General features: G+C 40.2%; 1 protein-coding gene across 2 annotated transcripts in view; it reads left to right on the forward strand.

Moving 5' to 3' along the window:
• Positions 1–22,482, forward strand: part of ADAMTSL4 (ADAMTS like 4) — a 419,450-nt gene that overhangs the window by 309,820 nt on the left and 87,148 nt on the right. For both annotated transcript variants that reach the window (XM_053705462.1, XM_053705467.1), the window contains one exon: positions 9,178–9,314. In XM_053705462.1, coding sequence (XP_053561437.1) covers positions 9,178–9,314 — 137 coding nt within the window. The remainder of the gene's footprint in view (positions 1–9,177; positions 9,315–22,482) is intronic.

Below are 22,482 nucleotides of genomic sequence, written 5' to 3' on the forward strand. Positions count from 1 at the left end.
AACACCGCCGACCCCTATATTATATTTATTAACCCCTAATCTGCCCCCCAACGTCAGCTTGAGCTCGCATTCTATTGGCTAATCGGAACAGCCAATAGAATGCAAGCTCAATCTGATTGGCTGATTGGATCAGCCAATCCGATTGTACTTGAATCTGATTGGCTGATTCAATCAGCCAATCAGATTTTTTTCTACCTTAATTATGATTGGCTGATAGAATCCTATCAGCCAATCGGAATTCGAGGGACGCCATCTTGGATGACGTCATTTAAAGGAACCTTCATTCAGACTTAGGACGTCGTTAGAAGAGGATGGATCCGCGTCGGCTGCTTCAAGATGGTCCCGCTCCGCGCCGGATGGAGATGCCGCCTGGATGAAGATGTCTACCGGTCCGGATGCCCTCTTCTTGCCGGATAGGATGAAGACTTCGGACCCTCTTCTGGACCTCTTCTTGCCGGATAGGATGAAGACTTCGGACCCTCTTCTGGACGGATCAGTGATACCCGGCGTGGTGAAGACAAGGTAGGAAGATCTTCAGGGGCTTAGTGTTAGGTTTTTTAAGGGTGGGTTTGGGTTAGATTAGGGGTATGTGGGTGGTGGGTTGTAATGTTGGGGGGTATTGTATTGTTTTTTTACAGGCAAAAGAGCAGAATTCTTTGGGGCATGCCCCGCAAAAGGCCCTTTTAAGGGCTGGTAAGGTAAAAGAGCTGCAAAACTTTTATTTTAGAATAGGGTAGGGCTTTGTTATTTTTTTAGGGGGCTTAGAGTAGGTGTAAGTAGTTTAAAATTCTTGTAATCTTTTTTTATTTTTTGTAATTTAGTGTTTTTTTTTTGTAATTTAGTTTAGTTGATTTAATTGTAGATAATTGTAGATAGTTTATTTAATGAATTTATTGATAGTGTAGTGTTAGGTTTAATTGTAACTTAGGTTAGGATTTATTTTACAGGTAATTTTGTAATTATTTTAACTAGGTAACTATTAAATAGTTATTAACTATTTAATAGCTATTGTACCTGGTTAAAATATATACAAAGTTGCCTGTAAAATAAATATAAATCCTAAAATAGCTATAATGTAATTATTAATTATATTGTAGCTATATTAGGGTTTATTTTACAGGTAAGTATTTAGCTTTAAATAGGAATAATTTATTTAATAAGAATTATTTTATTTAGTTAGAATAAAATTATATTTAACTTAGGGGGTGTTAGTGTTAGGGTTAGACTTAGCTTTAGGGGTTAATACATTTATTATAGTAGCGGTGAGGTCCGGTCGGCAGATTAGGGGTTAATAATTGTAGGTAGGTAGCGGCGACGTTGGGGGGAGGGCAGATTAGGGGTTAATAAATATTATGTAAGTGTCGGCGATGTTAGGGGCAGCAGATTAGGGGTACATAGGGATAATGTAGGTTGCGGCGGTGTGCGGTCGGCAGATTAGGGGTTAAAAAAATTTAACAGAGTGGCGTCGATGTGGGGGGGCCTCGGTTTAGGGGTACATAGGTAGTTAATGGGTGTTAGTGTACTTTAGAGCACAGTAGTTAAGAGCTTTATGAACCGGCGTTAGCCCAGAAAGCTCTTAACCCCTGGCTTTTTTCTGCGGCTGGAGTCTTGTCGTTAGATTTCTAACGCTCACTTCAGCCAAGACTCTAAATACCGGCGTTAGAAAGATCCCATTGAAAAGATAGGCTACGCAATTGACGTAAGGGGATCTGCGGTATGGAAAGGTCGCGGCTGAAAAGTGAGCGTTAGACCCTTTCCTGACTGACTCTAAATACCAGCGGGCGGTAAAAACCAGCGTTAGGACCCCCTAACGCTGGTTTGGACGGCTAACGCAGAACTCTAAATCTAGGCGTATGTGTGTAGCCAAAAAAAAGCCATAGCTAGCTCCCAGTAGTGCAATTCTGCTACTGAGTTTAGGTAAGATTTTCAAAATTCCATAAGTAGATTCATAACTCTATTACAATGAAATATTTATCTAAACCATAAAAGTTTAATTTTGATTTACAAATCCTTTTAAAGGAACTTTGTAACGTAATAAATGACATGCTCTGGTTTGTTAAATCTTTTTGCACTACTGATCCTCGCTAACCACTTTATGAGGGTTAAACACATCTGTTTGCTGCATTGGGGTATGCAACTGTTGCTCCTGATTGGCTGGTCATTTCCTGCTCAGAAGCTGCTTGCTTGTAGTTTCCACTATGATTTTACCCCTTTGAAAGCATAGTTATTTAAGATCAGTAATTCAAAAAGCACAAGTGACAGCAAGTCATTTTTGCAATTAGAATGTCCCTTCCCTTGGAAGTTTACAGTAAAATTAAAATTTTCATACTTTCTAGCATTTTTTCTTCTTTCTCACTTGCTTCCAATATCCCTCCACCTCTTAACAATCTCCAAATGCCCGGAAAATGAATTGAGAAGTCTGCATTCCATTTGTCCTAAAGCAAATCTCTCCATTTGGCACCATAATTAGGTTGTTAGCTTAACAGGAACAGCTCACAGATAACATACTTTACCTTTAGGCATATCTGTACGATAATGGGCATTTTATTAATATTCAGATTGATGAATTTAGGATTGGTGTGTGATCGTATAACTGAACAGCTGTTTTGGCAAACAACTGGTATCAACATTTCATCATCTGTCAGCTGCAGAAGTGACTCTAAAGTTTAGATTCAACTTGCCAAAATTATAGCCATTACTAACTGTTGCTACAGAGACCTGGATAACAATATCACAACCACTGATGTAAATTGCAAACTTTCCAGTCTCATGCACTCAGCCATTCTTTAAGTGGGCTGTTGTGAATGTATAAATGCCAATTACCCAGATATATGTATGTATGTGTGTGTGTAAATATATATATATATATATATATATATATATATATATATATTCTTCTTAAATGGAAAGAGTCCACAGCTGCATTCATTACTTTTGGGAAATAAGAACCTGGCCACCAGGAGGAGGCAAAGACACCCCAGCCAAAGGCTTAAATACTCCTCCCATTCCCCTCATCCCCAGTCATTCTTTGCCTTTCGTCCCATGGGCACACTTTTTTGGACTGTTCGGTTCACCTTATGATCGAGCGTGGTTCCGTTCCCCATTTCCGCATTCCTGACCATGTGGCGAAGGAGATATTCTAGCCCTCAGGGGTCTGGTCATAGGAGGTGGTGAGTGTCACAGCCATTGTTGGTGTCAGGTGTCATTTTTGTTTTCATACTTTAGTCCAGGTGACAAATCCGGATTGGACTCATTGACACATGTCGACCAGTTTTGTTCCGTATGCCATTTCAGAGCGCCCTTGTTCCTCGGGCTCGGGGAATCAAGGGACTGCTGAGCCATCCGCCTCTGGGGGTCCTGTCCTCCGAGAGGCGAGTTCCCTACCAATTCATACTTCTACACATGCGGGTAACCCAGTTTCTGATTTCTCCATGCAGGGTGGTGTGTTCCCCCTGGAGGTTGCAGCACGTTTTCGCTTCCACATAATGTTGGCGATTGTTAGTCTGCAGAGTCCAGACGTTTATTTGAGAATGTGCTCGTGCCCTATTGTCCCGGGCCTTCTGCCTTGGGGAGGGCCTCTACAGTTCCCCGCGGGTGTAACTGTCCCTGACTGTTGTGCCTTTCATAACAGGATTGCGCGCCTTCGTGTATTGCTCAGACATGTTTTTCAGTTATTGAATGACCCTATCGTTACCAGATACAGGGGTTTTCAGTCTGCTAATTCGAATGGTGCACCTCATTAGACATTTGGGGATGAGGTGATCTCCTGATTGTAATTTGTTTGAGATCTTTCCCAGTTTTTGAAAGATAGGGCTCCGGTTGGCTGGTCCTGCGGGTAGGCCTGTGTCTTTTTTGGGTGTTAACCTCCTGGTTGCCTTATATTTTATTTATATCCGATGGGATGTCTTTTATTTGTTTTTGTTTCCTTCGGGAACCTTCTGGGATTGATACTCTTTATTACTTCTTCGGAAGTTGTTTTGGACATGTTAGTCCTATGTTAAATATGTCTGTTTTCTGTTTTTTCCCCTATGAGGGAGAATTCATGCAGCTTGCCGGTTAGGACCCTAGGTGCAGGTTGGTCCTGTCGTTCGGTCTTGCCGCTGTTCAGACACGTGGCGCTGTTCTGCTAGGCTGGTTCGGTAGAAGCCCCGAGTGCTAAGTTTATAATTGTTTTTCATGTTCAACTAAGCATTCGAGAGGACCTGTGGGTCCGTGAGGCGGGAAGGATTGTTTCAGTCCTTATAGCCTTTAGTCATAGATGGCCGGGCAGGCGAGTTTCCCGTTGCGTCACTCTATCTGACATCTGATTTCATCAGAACCTAGAGCCTCCCCATGTGGTAGAGGGTTGGAGGGCTTAACGCCCCTTACCGCAATTGAGCAGTTTGGCCTTCATTCTAAGGCCTCTGGATTTGTCCTTTTGGGCTTGATCCAACAGCTTGTACAGGATAGCTGTCTAGCATGCAGAAGGTTTGCAGTTTGAAACCAGTTGCAGCTTTTAACACCTTGCAGGTGTACGCGTAAGCTGTTTATAGTGTATCTAGACGCAGCTCTTACTCTTTGACGTGTACTGTCTGTCTGAGTTATAAGAGACCTTTGGGTCTTCTTCCTTTGTCTCCGAGTGAGTTGGATCTCCTTTATCTGTGTTTCTGGGTGATGGTTGTTCCCTGCGGGGACTTGGTTTAGCTCGGGGTTTTCCGGAGCTGGGTAGGCTTAGTGCCTTTCTCTTCCTTGTGTCCTCTGCTTTTGCGGAGGTGATAGGGAGACTAGTCCTGCTAGTAGGATTTTTTTGACCTTGAGGTATCCCTTGGTTGTCCTGAGGCTTAGAGAAGTATCTTCATATGACTTCTAGCCTTGCTCCTTGGAGCGTTGGACTTTAGATAGGGGTGGTTCCTTTCTTTGGTTGGGGCTTTCGAGTTCTTCTCACTATCCGGATTCTCTGGATATGCATCCATATCCCTTGTGTCTGACTTTTTGGCCAGTTGGGGTGTTTAGTTCTAGGGTAAGGTTTGCCTGAACTATTAGGTGCCTGGACCTGTTTTTCTCCCTGAGACTTCGGTTGCTGAAGCTTCGCTTGGCCTTTTTCCTGACCCAGTTTTGGGTGTTTTGGAATCTTGGATCTCAGGGCTGGTCGGGTGTTCCACGGTTGTGGGAACTTGGGCTATGTCCTTACTCCATCTACCTGACCTGGTCATGGTTGGCCAGGTTTTCTGAGTATTTTTTACTCTTTGCCACAAGAGTAGCCCATGTCATCTAGTGATAACTGTGTGGCTTGCGCCTCAAGGATTGTTGGTTCATACCCAGCTACTGGCGCTGGATGTTCAATTTCTGGTGCGCCTTAGGGTTGCATTCCCCTGGTCAGCTTGCCAGTGTTCCCGTGGATTCCCTGCTCTGCAGGCGAATGGGTTGGCTGTGCCTCTGCTTGGCATGCTACTTGTAGGGGGGTCCTTTTCTAGGACATCTGTGTTGGAAATTTATCTTCCCATTAACCGGTGGTTTCGGGCCTTGAGGAGTTGTTGCCCTTCTGGCATCATCCCTTTTTTTTAGGGGATATTCTCCTCCCTATGGAGATGGAGTCCTTGCTTGGGGCTTCTCCTGGATGGGAGGCGGAAAGGTGGGATTGGTTCCCCCTGGGGTCTTGCTGGCTCCAAGTCAGACTTGTTGGGCCTTTATTTTGATAGATCCTTAGGTCTATGGCCTTGTTGTCTGTTTTCAGAGTTAGGTTGTACTTGTACTCTGTGGGGATGGCTGTGCTTTCCTTACGCTCGTTCCTGTACCTGTTTCGGAATTTTTTTGTTCCACTGTCTTGGATCCCTGAGGCTGGGTTGGTCCAACTGGGTGTGGGTCTGCAGGTCAGGATGGCTGAGCGGTCTAAGGCACTGCGTTCGGGTAGCAGTCTCCTCTGGATGTGTGAGCTCGTTTAGTCTATCCTGTTAGCTCAGTCTGCTAAGGTATAGATTTTTCTTTCAACTTGCTCCATTGATTTCAGAAGAGGGTTTACTCTTCCTTTGGGTTTTGAGGGTATACTCTCCTTCTAGGGGGGCCTCGATTGAGGTTTTGTGTTCCCCTTTTTAGAGATCTGTGTGTAGGTCTGGCGACTTAGGTTGCCTGGAGTGTGCCTTCTATCCGGGGGATGCTTTTGCTGTCTGTTTCTTGCTTGACTGCTTCTTCTTCCTCGCAAGTACCCTCTGTGTCGTCCTGTTATGGACTCTGTGTTCTCAAACTTGGGGTTTTTCACCTGGGTGTATTACACACTTTTTCATGGTCGAATGCCTTGGTATTCTATGGTCGGACACTGGGAGGACTTTGCCTCTTCAGTTGCATTCCGTGCTTGCAGGATGTTGAAGAGACGTCTGTTCGGTCTTCTCCCGGGTTTCGCTTAGTATAGGCGTGGCCTCCTTTCCCTGTTTGGGTCCCTTTGGGCCTCTATGAGCTGGGCTCACTCTTGGAGGTGTTCTTTTTTGTATTAGGGGACCTTTCGGTTTCCCAGGGCTACAGTTTTGGTTTGGTATTATACCACATACTGACCCAGGGCTACAGTTTTGGTTTGGTATTATACCACATACTGACCCAGGGCTACAGTGTTCATTTGGTATGTATACCACCCACTGCCCCAGGGCTACAGTTTTGGTTTGGTATGTATACCACACATTGCCCCAGGGCTACAACTTTGGTTTGATATGTATACCACCCACTGCCCCAGGGCTACAGTTTTGGTTTGGTATTATACCACACACTGACCCAGGGCTACAGTTTTGGTTTGGTATTATACCACATACTGATCAAGGGCTACAGTATTGGTTTGTTATTGTACTACACACTGACCCAAGGCTACAGTTTTGGTTTGGTATTATACCATACACTGACCCAGGGCTACAGTTTTGGTTTGGAATGTATACCACACACTAACCCAGGGCTACAGTGTTGGTTTGGTATATATACCACACACTAACCTAGGGCTACAGCTTTGGTTTGGTATTATACCACACACTGACCCAGGGCTACAGTTTTGGTTTGGTATGTATATGACCAACTGACCCAGGGCTACAGTATTAGTTTGGTATTATACCACATACTGACCCAGGGCTACAGTTTTGGTTTGGTATGTATACCACACACTGCCCCAGGGCTACAGTGTTGGTTTGGTATGTATTCCACCCACTGCCCCAGGGCTACTGTTTTGGTTTGGTATGTATACCACACACTATCCCAGGGCTACAGCTTTGGTTTGATACATATACCACTCACAGCCCCAGGGCTACAGTTTTGGTTTGGTATTATACCACACACTTACCCAGGGCTACAGTTTTAGTTTACTATTATACCACACACTGACCCAGGGCTACAGTTTTGGTTTGGTATGTATACCACACACTGACCCAGGGCTACAGTTTTTGTTTGGTACTATACAACACACTGACCCAGGGCTACGGTTTTGGTTTGGTATTGTACCACACACTGACCCAGGGCTACAGTTTTGGTTTGGTATTATATCACACACTAATCCAGGGCTCCAATTTTGGTTTGCTTTGTATACCACACACTAACCCAGGGCTACAGTTTTGGTTTGGCATTATACCACATACTGACCCAGGGCTACAGTTTTGGTTTGGTATTATACCACATACTGACCCAGGGCTACAGTTTTGGTTTGGTATTATACCCCTACTGAGCCAGGGCTACAGTGTAGGTTTGGTATTATACCACATACTGACCCAGGACTACAGTTTTGGTTTGGTATTATACCCCTACTGACCCAGGGCTACAGTGTTGGTTTGGTATTATACCACACACTGACCCAGGGCTACAGTTTTGGTTTGGTATTATACCACATACTGACCCAGGGCTACAGTTTTGGTTTGGTATTATACCACACACTGACCCAGGGCTACAGATTTGGTTTGTTATTATACCACACACTGACCCAGGGCAACAGTGTTGGTTAGGTATTATACCACACACTGACCCAGGGCTACAGTTTTGGTTTGGTATTGTGCCACACACTAATCCAGGGCTCCAATTTTGGTTTGCTATGTATACCACACACTAACCCAGGGCTACAGTTTTGGTTTGGCATTATACCACACACTGACCCAGGGCTACAGTTTTGGTTTGGTATTATACCACATGCTGACCAAGGGCTACAATTTTGGTTTGTTATTATATACTACACAATGACCCAGGGCTACAGTTTTAGTTTACTATTATACCACACACTGACCCAGGGCTACAGTTTTAGTTTACTATTATACCACATACTGACCCAGGGCTACAGTTTTGGTTTGGCATTATACCCCTACTGACCCAGGGCTGCAGTGTAGGTTTGATATTATACCACATACTGACCCAGGACTACAGATTTGGTTTGGTATTATACCACATACTGACCCAGGGCTACAGTTTTGGTTTGGTATTATACCACACACTGACCCAGGGCTACAGTTTTGGTTTAGTATTATACCACACACTGACCCAGGGCTACAGTTTTGGTTTGGTATTATACCGCACACTGACCCAGGGCTACAGTGTTCATTTGGTATTATACCACACACTGACCCAGGGCTACTGTGTTGGTTTGGTATTATACCACACACTGACCCAGGGCTACAGTGTTCGTTTGGTATGTATACCACCCACTGACCCAGGGCTACTGTGTTCATTTGGTATGTATACCACCCACTGACCCAGGGCTACAGTTTTGGTTTGATATGTATACCACACACTGACCCAGGGCTACAATGTTGGTTTGGCATTTATACCACACACTGACCCAGGGCTACAGTGTTTGTTTGGCATTTATACCACACACTGACCCAGGGCTACAGTGTTGGTTTGGTATTTATACCACACACTGACCCAGGGCTACAGTCCTGGGTCTGTTTTGATTCTGGAGTTATAGCCTGTAGCTAAACTGTTCTGAGCTAGGCCCCCCTCTATTTATTTGTTTTGATTTTAAGTAAGAATACACAGAACTGAAATACTTAGAAAGTATCAAATACAATGTTTATTTATAGTCACCATCTGAGAATTGAGACATATAAGCAGTTTGAGTGCGTCAGTTGTTCCTTGAGTAGGTTGTAAGCATTGTTTTAATTTTCAATGTGCAGTGTCTTTTCTTTCTGGGATATTACCTCACTTTATAAACTTACTTTTTTATTATTATTATTATTATTATTACAGTACGAGGCAACCAGAGATGTGAACTTAACTGCCGTCCAATTGGATATCGCTTTTATGTCAGGCACACAGAGAAAGTCCAAGATGGCACACCTTGTGAAGCAGGATCTTTTGATGTCTGTGTTGATGGCCAGTGCTTGGTAAGTCATTAATGAACTGCTGTGACACTTTTCAGGAAGTAGAAACCCCAACCTTTGTTATACATCTCACTTAATAATTAGCTATTGACTATTTACTAAATAATTTTGGTGTAAAAAACATAACAAAATCAAATATAAATTCAGAGATTTGTATTAATGCTTTATACATGGTATTCTACTTTGCTTCTGATGGTCCATTGATCTTCTGTATTTTCTTATAGTGGGCTAGATTACAAGTGGCACTCTATTGTTAGAAAGGGTCACAATGAGCAATATCGCTAGTACACTATATATATATATATATATATATATATATATATAAATAGTTAAAAGAAAATTTTCTTCTATCTGAAGAACATTGTAATGTAAAATATTCATTACTACCTTAGTATAATGCAGTGTTGGGTTAGTGTGCGAGCGATAAGTGTTAGTTGTTTTTTATTTTTTTTATTTAACAGTACGCTCTATTGAAGTTTATGGGAGAAGAAGTTAATGCTGTCACAATATCAAACTTTTGCTCTTTTTACTTTCAGCTTGTAATATGCGCGCTAACCCGCCTGTGTTAAAAGTTTAATATGAGCAAAACGAAAAAAAAATGGTTAGCTCTCCATTTGTAATCTGGCCCAATGTTGGTAAAGAATGTTTGTTGTAAATGATTATTGAATGTTTGACGACCATTTGTTGTTTGTCAAATATAATTTAATTTTCCCTATATTGAATACAGCATTTGATTATTAAATGTAGCATTTAGATATTCATAAATCAAAATTTTAATGTACTTCTGTGTGAATCCATATTTATATGTGCAATTCAAATTGATTTGCTATATTCAGTATTTGAATATGAAAGATCAATATTTGAATCTTAGGATTCATTCTATAGAATTACTTATATTATGGAATGGATGTCAAGGGGAACATCCATTCTACAATACGAATGTCACAATTTGTAACATTTGTGTCCCTGCTTTTCAGACACATCATGTTTACCAAGTCTGAATTCTTGACTATTGAATCTGAATTGTTTACCAACAATAAATTACCTTCTTATTATTATATACAATAGCAAGAAAGTGTATTTTTGCCTTTTTAGCGGCCATGTGATATTAATCTGTTAAACTGTTAAATTTCTAATCCAAAATAGAAATTAACAAATGCCAGATTGTAAATTTATTAGAAAAAAACAGTTGTATTACCCAGAGACCCCATGTGAATCTTTCAGACATCACAGGACATTGAGGCATGCTCAGTTAAATAGAAACATAGAAAAATAGATTTTTTTCTCTCATTTTTATGTCCACATTAAACCTTATGGCATTCATGAAAAATATTTGGAATTTCCCCCAAGTATAACTTTATACCACTTATTCTGGAACATTTTCCCATGTATGCACTACTTTTTCTATAAGGCATCATTTCCAAGCACGTCCCTGAATATGTCTGCAAAATTCTTACCACATTGTACACCATCTATTTAACCTATTTGTTGTGGTAAAACACAAGGTCATTTTAAAGTCAACTGGGATTTAAATATTGGCCACAATCATATCCAAAATATGCTTTTCAGTAGGTCTTACCACAGCTGTAAAGCAAAAGATTGAAGGCGCGTTATTTCATACCATTAAGATGCCTTGGCTCTCACAAGAGAAGGCAGAAGTCCAAGTTTCTGGGATGTGTATTTTTTTGTGTTCGTTCATGGCCTGTTCCCAAAAAAGCAAAAAGAAGAAACTTCCCCTTAGCACCCATGCCTAAAGAAAATACTACATCCCCTCGCCCAGTAACAGGACAAATATTTTTCTTTTGTCTGGTAAGAAGTATTACTGCAGTTTTTATCCAATTCACATGTTAAGTAAGGTTTATAAGAAGATTTGTATCAGAGGCCATGTGACAAACATCCAGATTTGATCCACTATTCTTATTAATCCTATTTAGTAATAATGGTGAAGTGAACTAATTAGTCTAAAGCCAAATGCAATAAGGACATTAGAGCTATGTTCTTAGAGACAGATTTTGATGGAGATTTGCAGCTCAGTCAGAGCTTTGTTGATGGTATAAACTGTAAACATTAGACAAAAAATTAGTTTAGGAGGAAATGTTTGCAACCAAAGAAATTCTTCAATTTCATCCTATAATGACCAATGCAGTGATTTGGAACTAAGCATAAGCAATTAGAAGTTCCGGGTGCCTCTGAAAGCGGAAGATGGTGGCCGCTTATGGCGTTCGGGTTTTTTTCAGAGCCGGATTTCTTCTAGTGAAAGTGTAATGCACTGAAATGTGGATTTGCACCAATCTCAGTGTGTTGCGCTTTCACAAGAAGAAATCAGGCTCCAAAAAGTTCAGAATGCCGCCAACGACCACTTTTTCCTATTGGGGACATCATCAAGGAACAGAGACGCAGTTAGATAGTAGCTTAAACGTAAGTAAAGTAACAGTAGTAGAATAATTTATTAAAATGTTTGTTTGTTAATGGGGTCAGAATTATCAAGTACAAAAGTGACGTTTGCACACTTATTGGCTGATACAGGAATTAATCAGCTGTCAAGGACATTTGCTGGATCACAATTAAATACTGTCAAATTTGAAGCCTTTTTAACCGCGTGAACCAATCAACTACATTTTTTTTTGTTTATTGCATGTGTTTATTGGTTAAAGGGTCAACCATTTTTGAATTTGCAAACAAATGCAAAGAATAGTGCAAATTGTTTTGTTTTTGTTTTGTTTTTTTGCGTTTGTCCAAGTTTGAATGCACATTACTGAAGAATATGTTTTAAAAAATATGAAATCTTCTATTTTATAGTTCCATATTGATAAATATTTGATCTTTACTGCAGGCATTTAAGTGTAGTCCAGATCTAAGAACTTGTGTAATACAGTCTGCCTACATTTACAAAGCACATCAATTCATACAGGTTTTATCCACTAAAATTGACAACCTCTTGTAACTTTACAACATCAGTGTCAGGAACGCCCTGTTACATTGAGAGCGTGTATCTGCCTCCTGTAGGGCCCTTCATGGCCAAAGATTGTAGATAAACAAGGAAATGTACGATGAGCAAATTGTGCTTAATAGGCCGTGTCCTTGTAGCGGACCTTTGTAATGTCTAAGTGAAATGTAAAATTGAGGCTGTGATAACACAACTGACATGATGTAATTTCCTGTTTGACTTAAAACGTAACATTTATTGATTAAAGTACATGCAAAATCACAGACCTGGATTGCTTCGGTATTCAGCAAACAAAATTACCTCCGACCCAAAGATTGTGGGTGGTAACTCTTGTGCCAAGCTCAATATCTGCGTGTGTTGTTTCACGTCCATGTTCTGTCACTTCTTTGAAATATGTTGATATGATCTCCTACTTTTGTCACCTTGTTCCCAAGTGGGTAATATGCTGCAGACATCAGTGGTTGAACACATCAGGTAATCGAATGACAGCCACCAATTAGCAGCTAGGTCCCAGTAGTGCATTACTGCTAAGACTATCTAGGTCTGATTTTTAACAAAGGATACCAAGAGAAGGAATAAAATTGATAATATAAGTAAATTGGACAGTTGTTTAAAATTCTAAGCTCTATCTGAATCTTGAAATAAAAATGATGGGTTTCATGTCCCTTTAAGAGAGTCGCTGAGCCCTCTCCATGACCCCCCCATCCACACCCATGACACGCCCACAGCCCACCCTTTGTGATTGACACTACTGCCCTTCCTATAAGCAGCTCCACCCACAAAATGCCACTGCCCTCAAGTACTTTAACCTCCAACATTCCGGAAATCTACCAGAAAATGTTGGGAGGTTCGATACATTTGTAAACTACTAGCTCATCTGTTGGGGCATTTCAACAGTCTCTGAATGTAAGTTATAAATAATGCTGGTGTTTACAAGATACTCTAAATTTAAAGAGCAGTATCAAACTGAATAAAAGCCAAATAAACATACGCCTAGATTTAGAGTTCTGCGTTAGCCGTCAAAAGCAGCGTTAAGGGGTCCTAACACTGCTTTTGGCCGCCCGCTGGTATATAGAGTCAGGCAGTAAAGGGTCTAACGCTCACTTTCAAGCCGCGACTTTTCCATACCGCAGATCCCCTTACGCCAATTGCGTATCCTATCTTTTCAATGGGATCTTCCTAACGCTGGTATTTAGAGTCTTGGCTGAAGTGAGCGGTACACCCTCTACCGAAAAGACTCCTAACGCCCATGGAAAGGCTGTAGTTAAGAGCTTTATGGGCTAACACGGTATATAAAGCTCTTAACTACAGTGCTCTAAAGTACACTAACACCCATAAACTACCTATGTACCCCTAAACCGAGGTCACCCCATATCGCCGCCACTATAATAAATGTTTTTAACCCCTAATCTGCCGACCGCACAACGCCGCCACCTACATTATCCCTATGAACCCCTAATCTGCTGCCCCTAAAATCGACGACCCCTACATAATATTTATTAACCCCTAATCTGCCCCCCCCAACGTCGCTTCCACCTAACTTCAAGTATTAACCCCTAATCTGCCGACCGGACCTCGCCGCTACTATAATAAATGTATTAACCCCTAAAGCTAAGTCTAACCCTAACACCCCCCTAAATTAAATATAATTTTAATCTAACGAAATAAATTAACTCTTATTAACTAAAGTATTCCTATTTAAAACTAAATACTTACCTGTAAAATAAAACCTAACATAGCTACAATATAACGAATAATTATATTGTAGCTATGTTAGGATTTATATTTATTTTACAGGCAACTTTGTATTTATTTTAACTAGGTACAAAAGCTATTAAATAGTTATTAACTATTTAATAGCTACCTAGTTAAAATAAATACAAAATTACATGTAAAATAAATCCTAACCTAAGTTACAAATACACCTAACACTACACTATCATTAAATTAATTAAATAAATTACATACAATTAGCTAAAATAAAATACAATAAAATAAACTATACTATAATACAAAAAAAACAAACACTAAATTACAAAAAATAAAAAAGAATTACAAGCAGTTTAAACTAATTACACCTAATCTAAGCCCCCTAATAAAATAAAAAAGCCCCCCAAAATAAAAAATTTACTACCCTATTCTAAAATACAAAAGTAATCAGCTCTTTTACCAGCCCTTAAAATGGCTTTTTGCGGGGCATTGCCCCAAAGTAATCAGCTCTTTTACCTGAAAATAAAAATACAACCCCCCCCAACATTACAACCCACCACCCACATACCCCTACTCTAACCCACCCAAACCCCCCTTAAATAAACCTATCGCTAACCCCCTGAAGATCATCCTACCTTGAGTCGTCTTCACCCAGCCGAGCCGAATTCTTCATCCAAGGTGCGCAGAGGAGGTCCTTGATCCGGTAGAAGTCTTCATCCAAATGGCTAAGAAGAGGTCCTCCATCCGGTAGAAGTGTTCATCCAGGCGGCGTCTTCAATCTTCATCCATCCGGAGCGGAGCCATGTTCAACGGAGCCGACGCGGAGCCATCCTCTTCAACCGACGGACTAACGACGAATGAAGTTTCCTTTAAGGGACGTCATCCAAGATGGCGTCCCTTCAATTCCGATTGGCTGATAGAATTCTATCAGCCAATCAGAATTAAGGTAGAAAAAATCTGATTGGCTGATGCAATCAGCGAATCAGATTGAAGTTCAATCCGATTGGCTGATCCAATCAGCCAATCGTATTGAACTCGCATTCTATTGGCTGTTCCGATCAGCCAATAGAATGCGAGTTCAATACGATTGGCTGATTGGATCAGCCAATCGGATTGAACTTCAATCTGATTGGCTGATTGCACCAGCCAATCAGATTTTTCCTACCTTAATTCCGATTGGCTGATAGAATCCTATTAGCCAATCGGAATTGAAGGGACGCCATCTTGGATGACGTCCCTTAAAGGAACCTTCATTCGTCAGGTAGTCGTCGGTAAAGAAGGATGTTCCGCGCCGGAGGTCTTGAAGATGGAGCCGCTCCTCGTCGGATGGATGAAGATACAAGATGCCGCTTGGATGAAGATGTCTGCCGGTCCGGATGTCCTCTTCTGCCCAGATAGGATGAAGACTTCTGCCGGTCTGGATGTCCTCTTCTGCCCCATCGGATGAAGACTTCGGCCCGGCTGGGTGAAGACGACTCAAGTTAGGGAGATCTTCAGGGGGGTAGTGTTAAAAAGATTATTTAAGGGGGGTTTGGGTGGGTTAGAGTAGGGGTATGTGGTGGTGGGTTTTAATGTTGGGGGGGTTGTATTTTTTTTTTCAGGCAAAAGAGCTGATTACTTTGGGGCATGCCCCGCAAAAAGCCCTTTTAAGGGCTGGTAAAAGAGCTGATTACTTTTGTATTTTAGAATAGGGTAGGGAATTTTTTATTTTGGGGGGATTTTTTATTTTATTAGGGGGCTTAGATTAGGTGTAATTAGTTTAAACTGCTTGTAATTCTTTTTTTCTTTTTTGTAATTTAGTGGGGGGGTTTTGTATTATAGTATAGTTTATTTAATTGTATTTAATTGTTGGTAATTGTAGGTAATTTATTTAATTAATTTAATGATAGTGTAGTGTTAGGTTTAATTGTAACTTAGGTTAGGATTTATTTTACATGTAATTTTGTATTTATTTTAACAAGGTAGCTATTAAATAGTTATTAACTATTTATTAGCTTTTATACCTAGTTAAAATAAATACAAAGTTGCCTGTAAAATAAATATAAATCCTAAAATAGCTACAATGTAATTATTAATTATATTGTAGCTATATTAGGGTTTATTTGATAGGTAAGTATTTAGTTTTAAGGTGCAGACTTAGAAAGTGTTTCCCCATAGGAAACAATGGGGCTGCGTTAGGAGCTGAACGCTGCTTTTTTTGCAGGTGTTAGGTTTTTTTTCAGCCAGCTCAGCCCCATTGTTTCCTATGGGGATATCGTGCACTAGCACGTTTTCCCAGTTTACCGCTACCGTAGGCAACGCTGGTATTGAGAGTTGAAGTGGAGCTAAGTTTGGCTCAACGCACCCTTTTTTGAGCCTAACGCAGCCCCTCAGACAACTCTAAATACCAGCGTTGTCTTAAGGGTGCGTTGGGAAAAAAACAGCGCTAGCTACGCGGGTCTTTACCGACAAAACTCTAAATCTAGCCGATAGAAATTGACTGATACTGCTAACTAGTTTAATATGCTTCCCAGATAGCTATAATGGAATTCCCAGACTCCTAGTAAGAAAATTATATGGTCCCAAAAGTATAGTCTTTTCCACCACAAAGGATTAACAGAAATGCAGAGTTGTCTATTACTCTTTCTTTTCAGAAGTACAATATACAAAGGATTTTGATAGTGATAGAATATTCTTATTAAAATATCATCTTTGGCTTTTCCCATGCCAATAATACTACATTAAAGGGACATAATACCCAAATGCTAAAACATTTGCAAGTGATGCAGAATAACTGTAAAAAGTTGACAAGAAAACATTACCTGAACATCTATATGTAAAAAAGGAAGATACTTTGGCATCTACTTATCAAGCCATCAACCGCAAATACAGCGTATTTGTGGCGAGCCTGATTCCCCTTAGTTATCAAACCCTATAGACTGACAAAAGTAGAATTTTGTGACGTAACATACGATCCGCCGGGCAAAGTCCGACACAGATCGATGCTTACGTCATTACAGATGTTCTGAATGCAAATTCGGCACTATCTGACTACTTTTGCTAGTTAACAAAATTCTACCAGGTACGCTCGCCACTATTCCGGCCCATCGTACCTGGTTTTCAATCGGCCGCCCTGGAGGCGGCGGATACCATAGGAATCAATGGGAGTCTGAAAGCTGCGAAAGCTCATGTTCGCTGCTGCCCGATATCCCATTGATTCCTATGGTAATGTTTACACCTAACACCCTAACATGTACCCCGAGTCTAAACACCCCATATCTGCCGCCCCCCTACACCGCCGCCACCTACCTACATTTATCAACCCCTAATCTGCCGCCCCCAACGTCACCGCCATTATATTACATTTATTAACCCCTAAACCTAAGTCTAACACTAACCCTAACACCCCCTAACTTAAATATAATTTAAATAAATCTAAATAAATATTCTTATCATTAACTAAATAATTCCTATTTAAAACTAAATGCTTACCTATAAAATAAACCCTAAGCTAGCTACAATATAACTAATAGTTACATTGTAGCTATCTTAGGGTTTATTTTTATTTTACAGGCAAGTTTGTATTTATTTTAACTAGGTAGAATAGTTACTAAATAGTTATTAACTATTTAATAACTACCTAGTTTAAATAAATACAAATTTACCTGTAAAATAAAACCTAACCTAAGTTACAATTACTGTACACCTAACACTACACTATAATTAAATTAATTCCCTAAATTAAATACAATAAAATAAAATAAAATTATCTAAAGTACAAAAAACAAACAAACACTAAATTACAGAAAATAAAAAACAAATTACATGATTTTTAAACTAATTACACCTAATCTAATCCCCCTAAGAAAATAAAAAAGCCCACCCAAAATAAAAAAAGCCCTACCCTACACTAAATTACAAATAGCCCTTAAAAGGGCCTTTTGCGGGGCATTGCCCCAAAGTAATCAGCTCTTTTACCTGTAAAAAAAGTACAAATCCCCCCCCCAACATTAAAACCCACCACCCACACAACCAACCCTACTCTAAAACCCACATGCTGGGAAAAAGCCGAAGAGCAGCGAGATCGATGACTGTTAGTTAACAACAGTCTACTGCTTATCGCCCCGTACTTGGTGCGCATCTTTTTGACAGCTTTTTTGGTAACTTTGGAGAGCGTATTCAGGTCCGCGGCAGCGATGTTAGCCGATGTTAGGCGACCGTATTGGTGCCGTCGAATGCAAGTAAGTTGACGGCTTGATAAGTAGATGCCTTTACCTGAAAATGTTTTTAGCTTACAAGAGTAAGTTCTCTGGTGACAGTTATACTTCCTGCTGAAAGTTGAAAACAATTTTTTTTTCTTTGCTGTGACCTCTTGAGATTTCACTGAAATCTTGTGAGATTTCATAGTAAACTTCCTAAAACTGAGTATGGAAATAACGTGACTGTGCCTGCACATGCCAGTTGCACACTCCCTTGCAAGTCCTGGGACTAATATCCAGATTGGCTGCTTAAAGTCCCTTTACAACGGGGTGTGAATACTTAGGAGAATTTTAGTTAAATAGCTTCCTTTTTTACATAGCGATGTTCAGAAGATATTTTCTAGTCAGCTTTTTACAGCTATGCTGCATCATTTTTTAGTGCTTCAACATTTGGGTATCATGTCCCTTTAAGTAACTATTATTTATCATATTTTAAATCATCTACATAATTTAAAATGTTAAAGTTACTTTAAAGTCGTTATTTTCATTGTTTCATCTAAAACACAGCAATTTATATTTTGCTAAAATTGATGATCTTATACTAAAAAAATAAAATACACATTTTTTTTATTTCATACTTGCGGGTTATGTAATTGCCTGCAAGTGTGACTGTGGGAGTTGTTGATTTTTTGGCCTGTGAATTAACCCACAGACCAGTTATGTGCAACACATACTCTGCCAGATAGTTTCAGTGTCAATTTTAAGAGTTTTAACATAAAAAAAAATTTCATTCAAAATCATTAACATGTCAAATTAGTGCTTTATGTACAATATCATTTTTTTTAGAGTTTAATATCCATTTGTGTTTAAATTTTGTGGGGGGGAAATAGAATAATCAGTTTATAGTTATGATGAATTATTATACTGAGAGTTTGTGTGAGAAGTCAAATCTTTAAAATAAAATAAAAATTCTACTTGTGTCGTTCTACATGACAAGCAACAAGTCCATATGTGGTGATCACAGCAGTGCTAGGTATTTAATGGCAGTCTGGGAATTGTTTACAACCTTTTGATTTTCTAAATAAAATAAAAAAGGAATACTTTCGGGGGGCGGAGCCTATAGCTAAAGCGGCAGGACGCATTTATGTGGAGCTCCTGGCTTTAATTGTCTTTAAAAGCCTTAATTGCAAGGTATTCTTCTAAAACAGGGTGAAGCTATACTCTGTAATAGCCTGTGAAGACTTAAAGTACAAATCCACATCGAGAGTGCTGATCGCCTATGTTCTTTAGCTGTGCCACAAAGCTACCTTCTGCAAGGCCGACCATCTGCGTAGCCAGGGCTGCCGCATTATACCCCCCCCCCCCAGGAAACTGGGTTGCAAGGCAGATGTTTAACGCTGCTTAAAAAAATTTCTAAATGGGGTGATAGTACTAGAGCTGTACATAAGACACGTTAAATCACAGCTTTATTGCATTCATACAAACAACAGATCAGATGGAGTCCAGTACTAATGTGACGCTTGAAGCCATGACCCACTTGCTAGATGAGCACCTTGCGAGACTGTTACATGCACGGTCCACTGCATGGGATGATCTACGGGCAGTCGCAGTGCGAAGTGGTATCAAGCATCCTATGGCCAAAGGAAAAAACAGGACAGAATATGGAGGGGACAGTACACGTGTGCACTTTTTAGATCAAGAGGTGCCCTCGAGACATGACCAAGCTCCGGCTAAGATTAGTGCCAAATATACCCCCCAGCAGACTACCCAACTCGAGCAAGCTGCGACAGAAGGAGGAGGAGATGGTGCTTTAGGACCTCAGTGTCCGCTAATTATACCCGACAGCAACAAGCAAGATCTGGAGTTACCTACTGCGCAATATGTAGTGTGGAGCGTTAAAGCTACAACACAAGCATCGCACGTGCAGGAAAATTCTTGAACTGGGAACCCCTTACTAGTTCAAATGAACTTCCAGCAGAATCGGAGTAACTCCACTACATACCAAAGGGCTTTGATAAAGACCGCAACCGATGGCAAGCAGGATCCAGGATTCTTTGCTTCACAGGCTGCAGTATGGAGCGGAAAAGCTAAGGCATAAGCATCACACCCTTGCAAAGATTCCCGGTCTGAGAGTTCTGTCATTGCCCAAAGGAACTTTCAGCATTATGGATACTCTTCCACTGCATACTATTGGACTCTGGTAAAGCTTGGAATCGGGTAAGCTGAGTGTACTGGGTCTGGTATAAATCTATGCCCATAGCGTATCTTGATCCCTCCAAATAACAATACAACTTGGTTCCACCCTATGTCACTATAGGTGCAAATGCTGTAAAAAAATATATTTCCTTGTAATATTTGTCAGCCTGGCATGATTCTGCATGTGGTACTCTCATTATTGTATATATGAAGACTATACTAAGTCTGATCATTTCTTCCTACACTGCTAGTGAGACCGTCTACCATCATAACAGATATTGCACTGGACTACTAGTTTAGAATATTTATTTTATACTTCATTTCCTCTTGCTGTGAAGTTTAGCAGTGTACATCAGCTAACTTTTATTGTCTGTTATTTTTTCTGTATCATCAGTGCCTGTTTTAAGATACACTCCTGAGCTTGGTGGGACTGCAAACAAAATGTATTTACAAGTAACAGTATGTATGTGCAAGAATTAAAAAAAAAGTTTAACACCAATAGCTACTTACTATTTTAATGGGATGTATGAGGTTGATGGGATGAACACAATTTCTGAATATTTGGTGGAATATTAGATAAAGACACTCGCATTTCATCATCAAGCATTTTTAAGCTTTCACTTCCTATCCATATATCAAGAGCAGGAGCAGCAATGCACTACTGGGAGCTAGCTGCAAATAAACCCCCAGACTTCTGCTCAGCGTTTAAGCTGCCTCCCTCAGAGCTCAGCGAGTCCGATTGACTACTTCCCGCGCTGCAAACACACTGCTGTCCCACTCACTGACTACACATGCAGTCACAAGCCAATTAAGGAGACTACACGTGCAGTCACGAGCCGATTGAGAAGACTACACATGCAGTCAGGAGCCAATGTGCCGCCAATGGGAATAGTTTCAGTTCCCACTGAGCTGCGCCAATAGGTTAAGATGATCTGTGACCCCCCTAGGTGTCGATCACGTGTCAACCATGTGATATGCAAGGCAGGTGGAAAGTCAGAAACCCCCCAAATTTATTTTTAAAATTTAAAAAAAAATTGTGCTGAAGCAGGGACACACCTACACACTGCTGCCGACACACTAGTGTGTCCCGACACACAGTTTGGAAAGCACTGACCTAGAGTATAATTTGTTCATACTATAATACTAGATGGGTCCTTTTGTCTTGCAAAATCTAACGTAAAATAACATACTAACACTAGGTCTCTACAAGAGGTTTCAATAGAAGGAAGTGCACAAAAAGATTATTTCTTACCTCACAAAGACTAGCTCAGATATTTACTTTGCTGTGGCCAGAGGGAAACGTATGATGGAGCTCTCTATCCCGTTAATCAGGCACAGAGGTAACATTCTAGTATACTTTTACACCCTATAAGCACATAGGCCCTTAACGTTATAGCTCTAGGATGTTTATCTATTCTACTGTTAGTTGACCATATAAGCTAGAAGTTAGAAAACTCAACGCCTATCAGGTAACATCAAGTACTATTTCCATCACTGTGCTTCCATTTAACGTGGAATCATATATATTCTAAATAAGCCACTACAAATCTTTATTTGTTTACCATTTTAAGTGTACATTGTTGTTTGAGTTTCATAGCAGCTGTATACGTTCAGAGATAGATTTCACAGCTCCTGCTTTCATTGGAAGTTACAGCAATAAATCCTAAGAGAAAGGGTTCATCACCCCATTGTATACATTAACAGGCCCATAACAAGTTGCAACCCCATATATATTTCAGTTTATCCATGTTTGATTCTCATTGGTTATTGTGAGTGTACATAACTCCATATTATCTCTCTCTAGCATGATATACACACCACACATTTGTTTTATGTAACACAAGGTCGAATATAAAAGGAAACAATTAGATTCATCATTTGAGATCCAAACGTGGTCTCATATTATTCATGGTTGCCCCTGTAACCTCGTGTTTACAATAATACTGGAGGTCCAAGAGTTGCCTCAGCTGCTAATTAGAGGGCATATCGTTTGATTAGCAAGCACTGTATTCATTAATGATGAATATGGACATAGAAGCTCACTTTGTTTATTGTACCTTGATTTTATAAGTTATGTACATGGAAATTATTTATTTATGCAGATTATATGACTATGTAATGTTTTCTTGCTTTGCTTTGA

This window comes from Bombina bombina, chromosome 1, assembly GCF_027579735.1.
Source record: "Bombina bombina isolate aBomBom1 chromosome 1, aBomBom1.pri, whole genome shotgun sequence".
Taxonomy (NCBI): domain Eukaryota; kingdom Metazoa; phylum Chordata; class Amphibia; order Anura; family Bombinatoridae; genus Bombina; species Bombina bombina.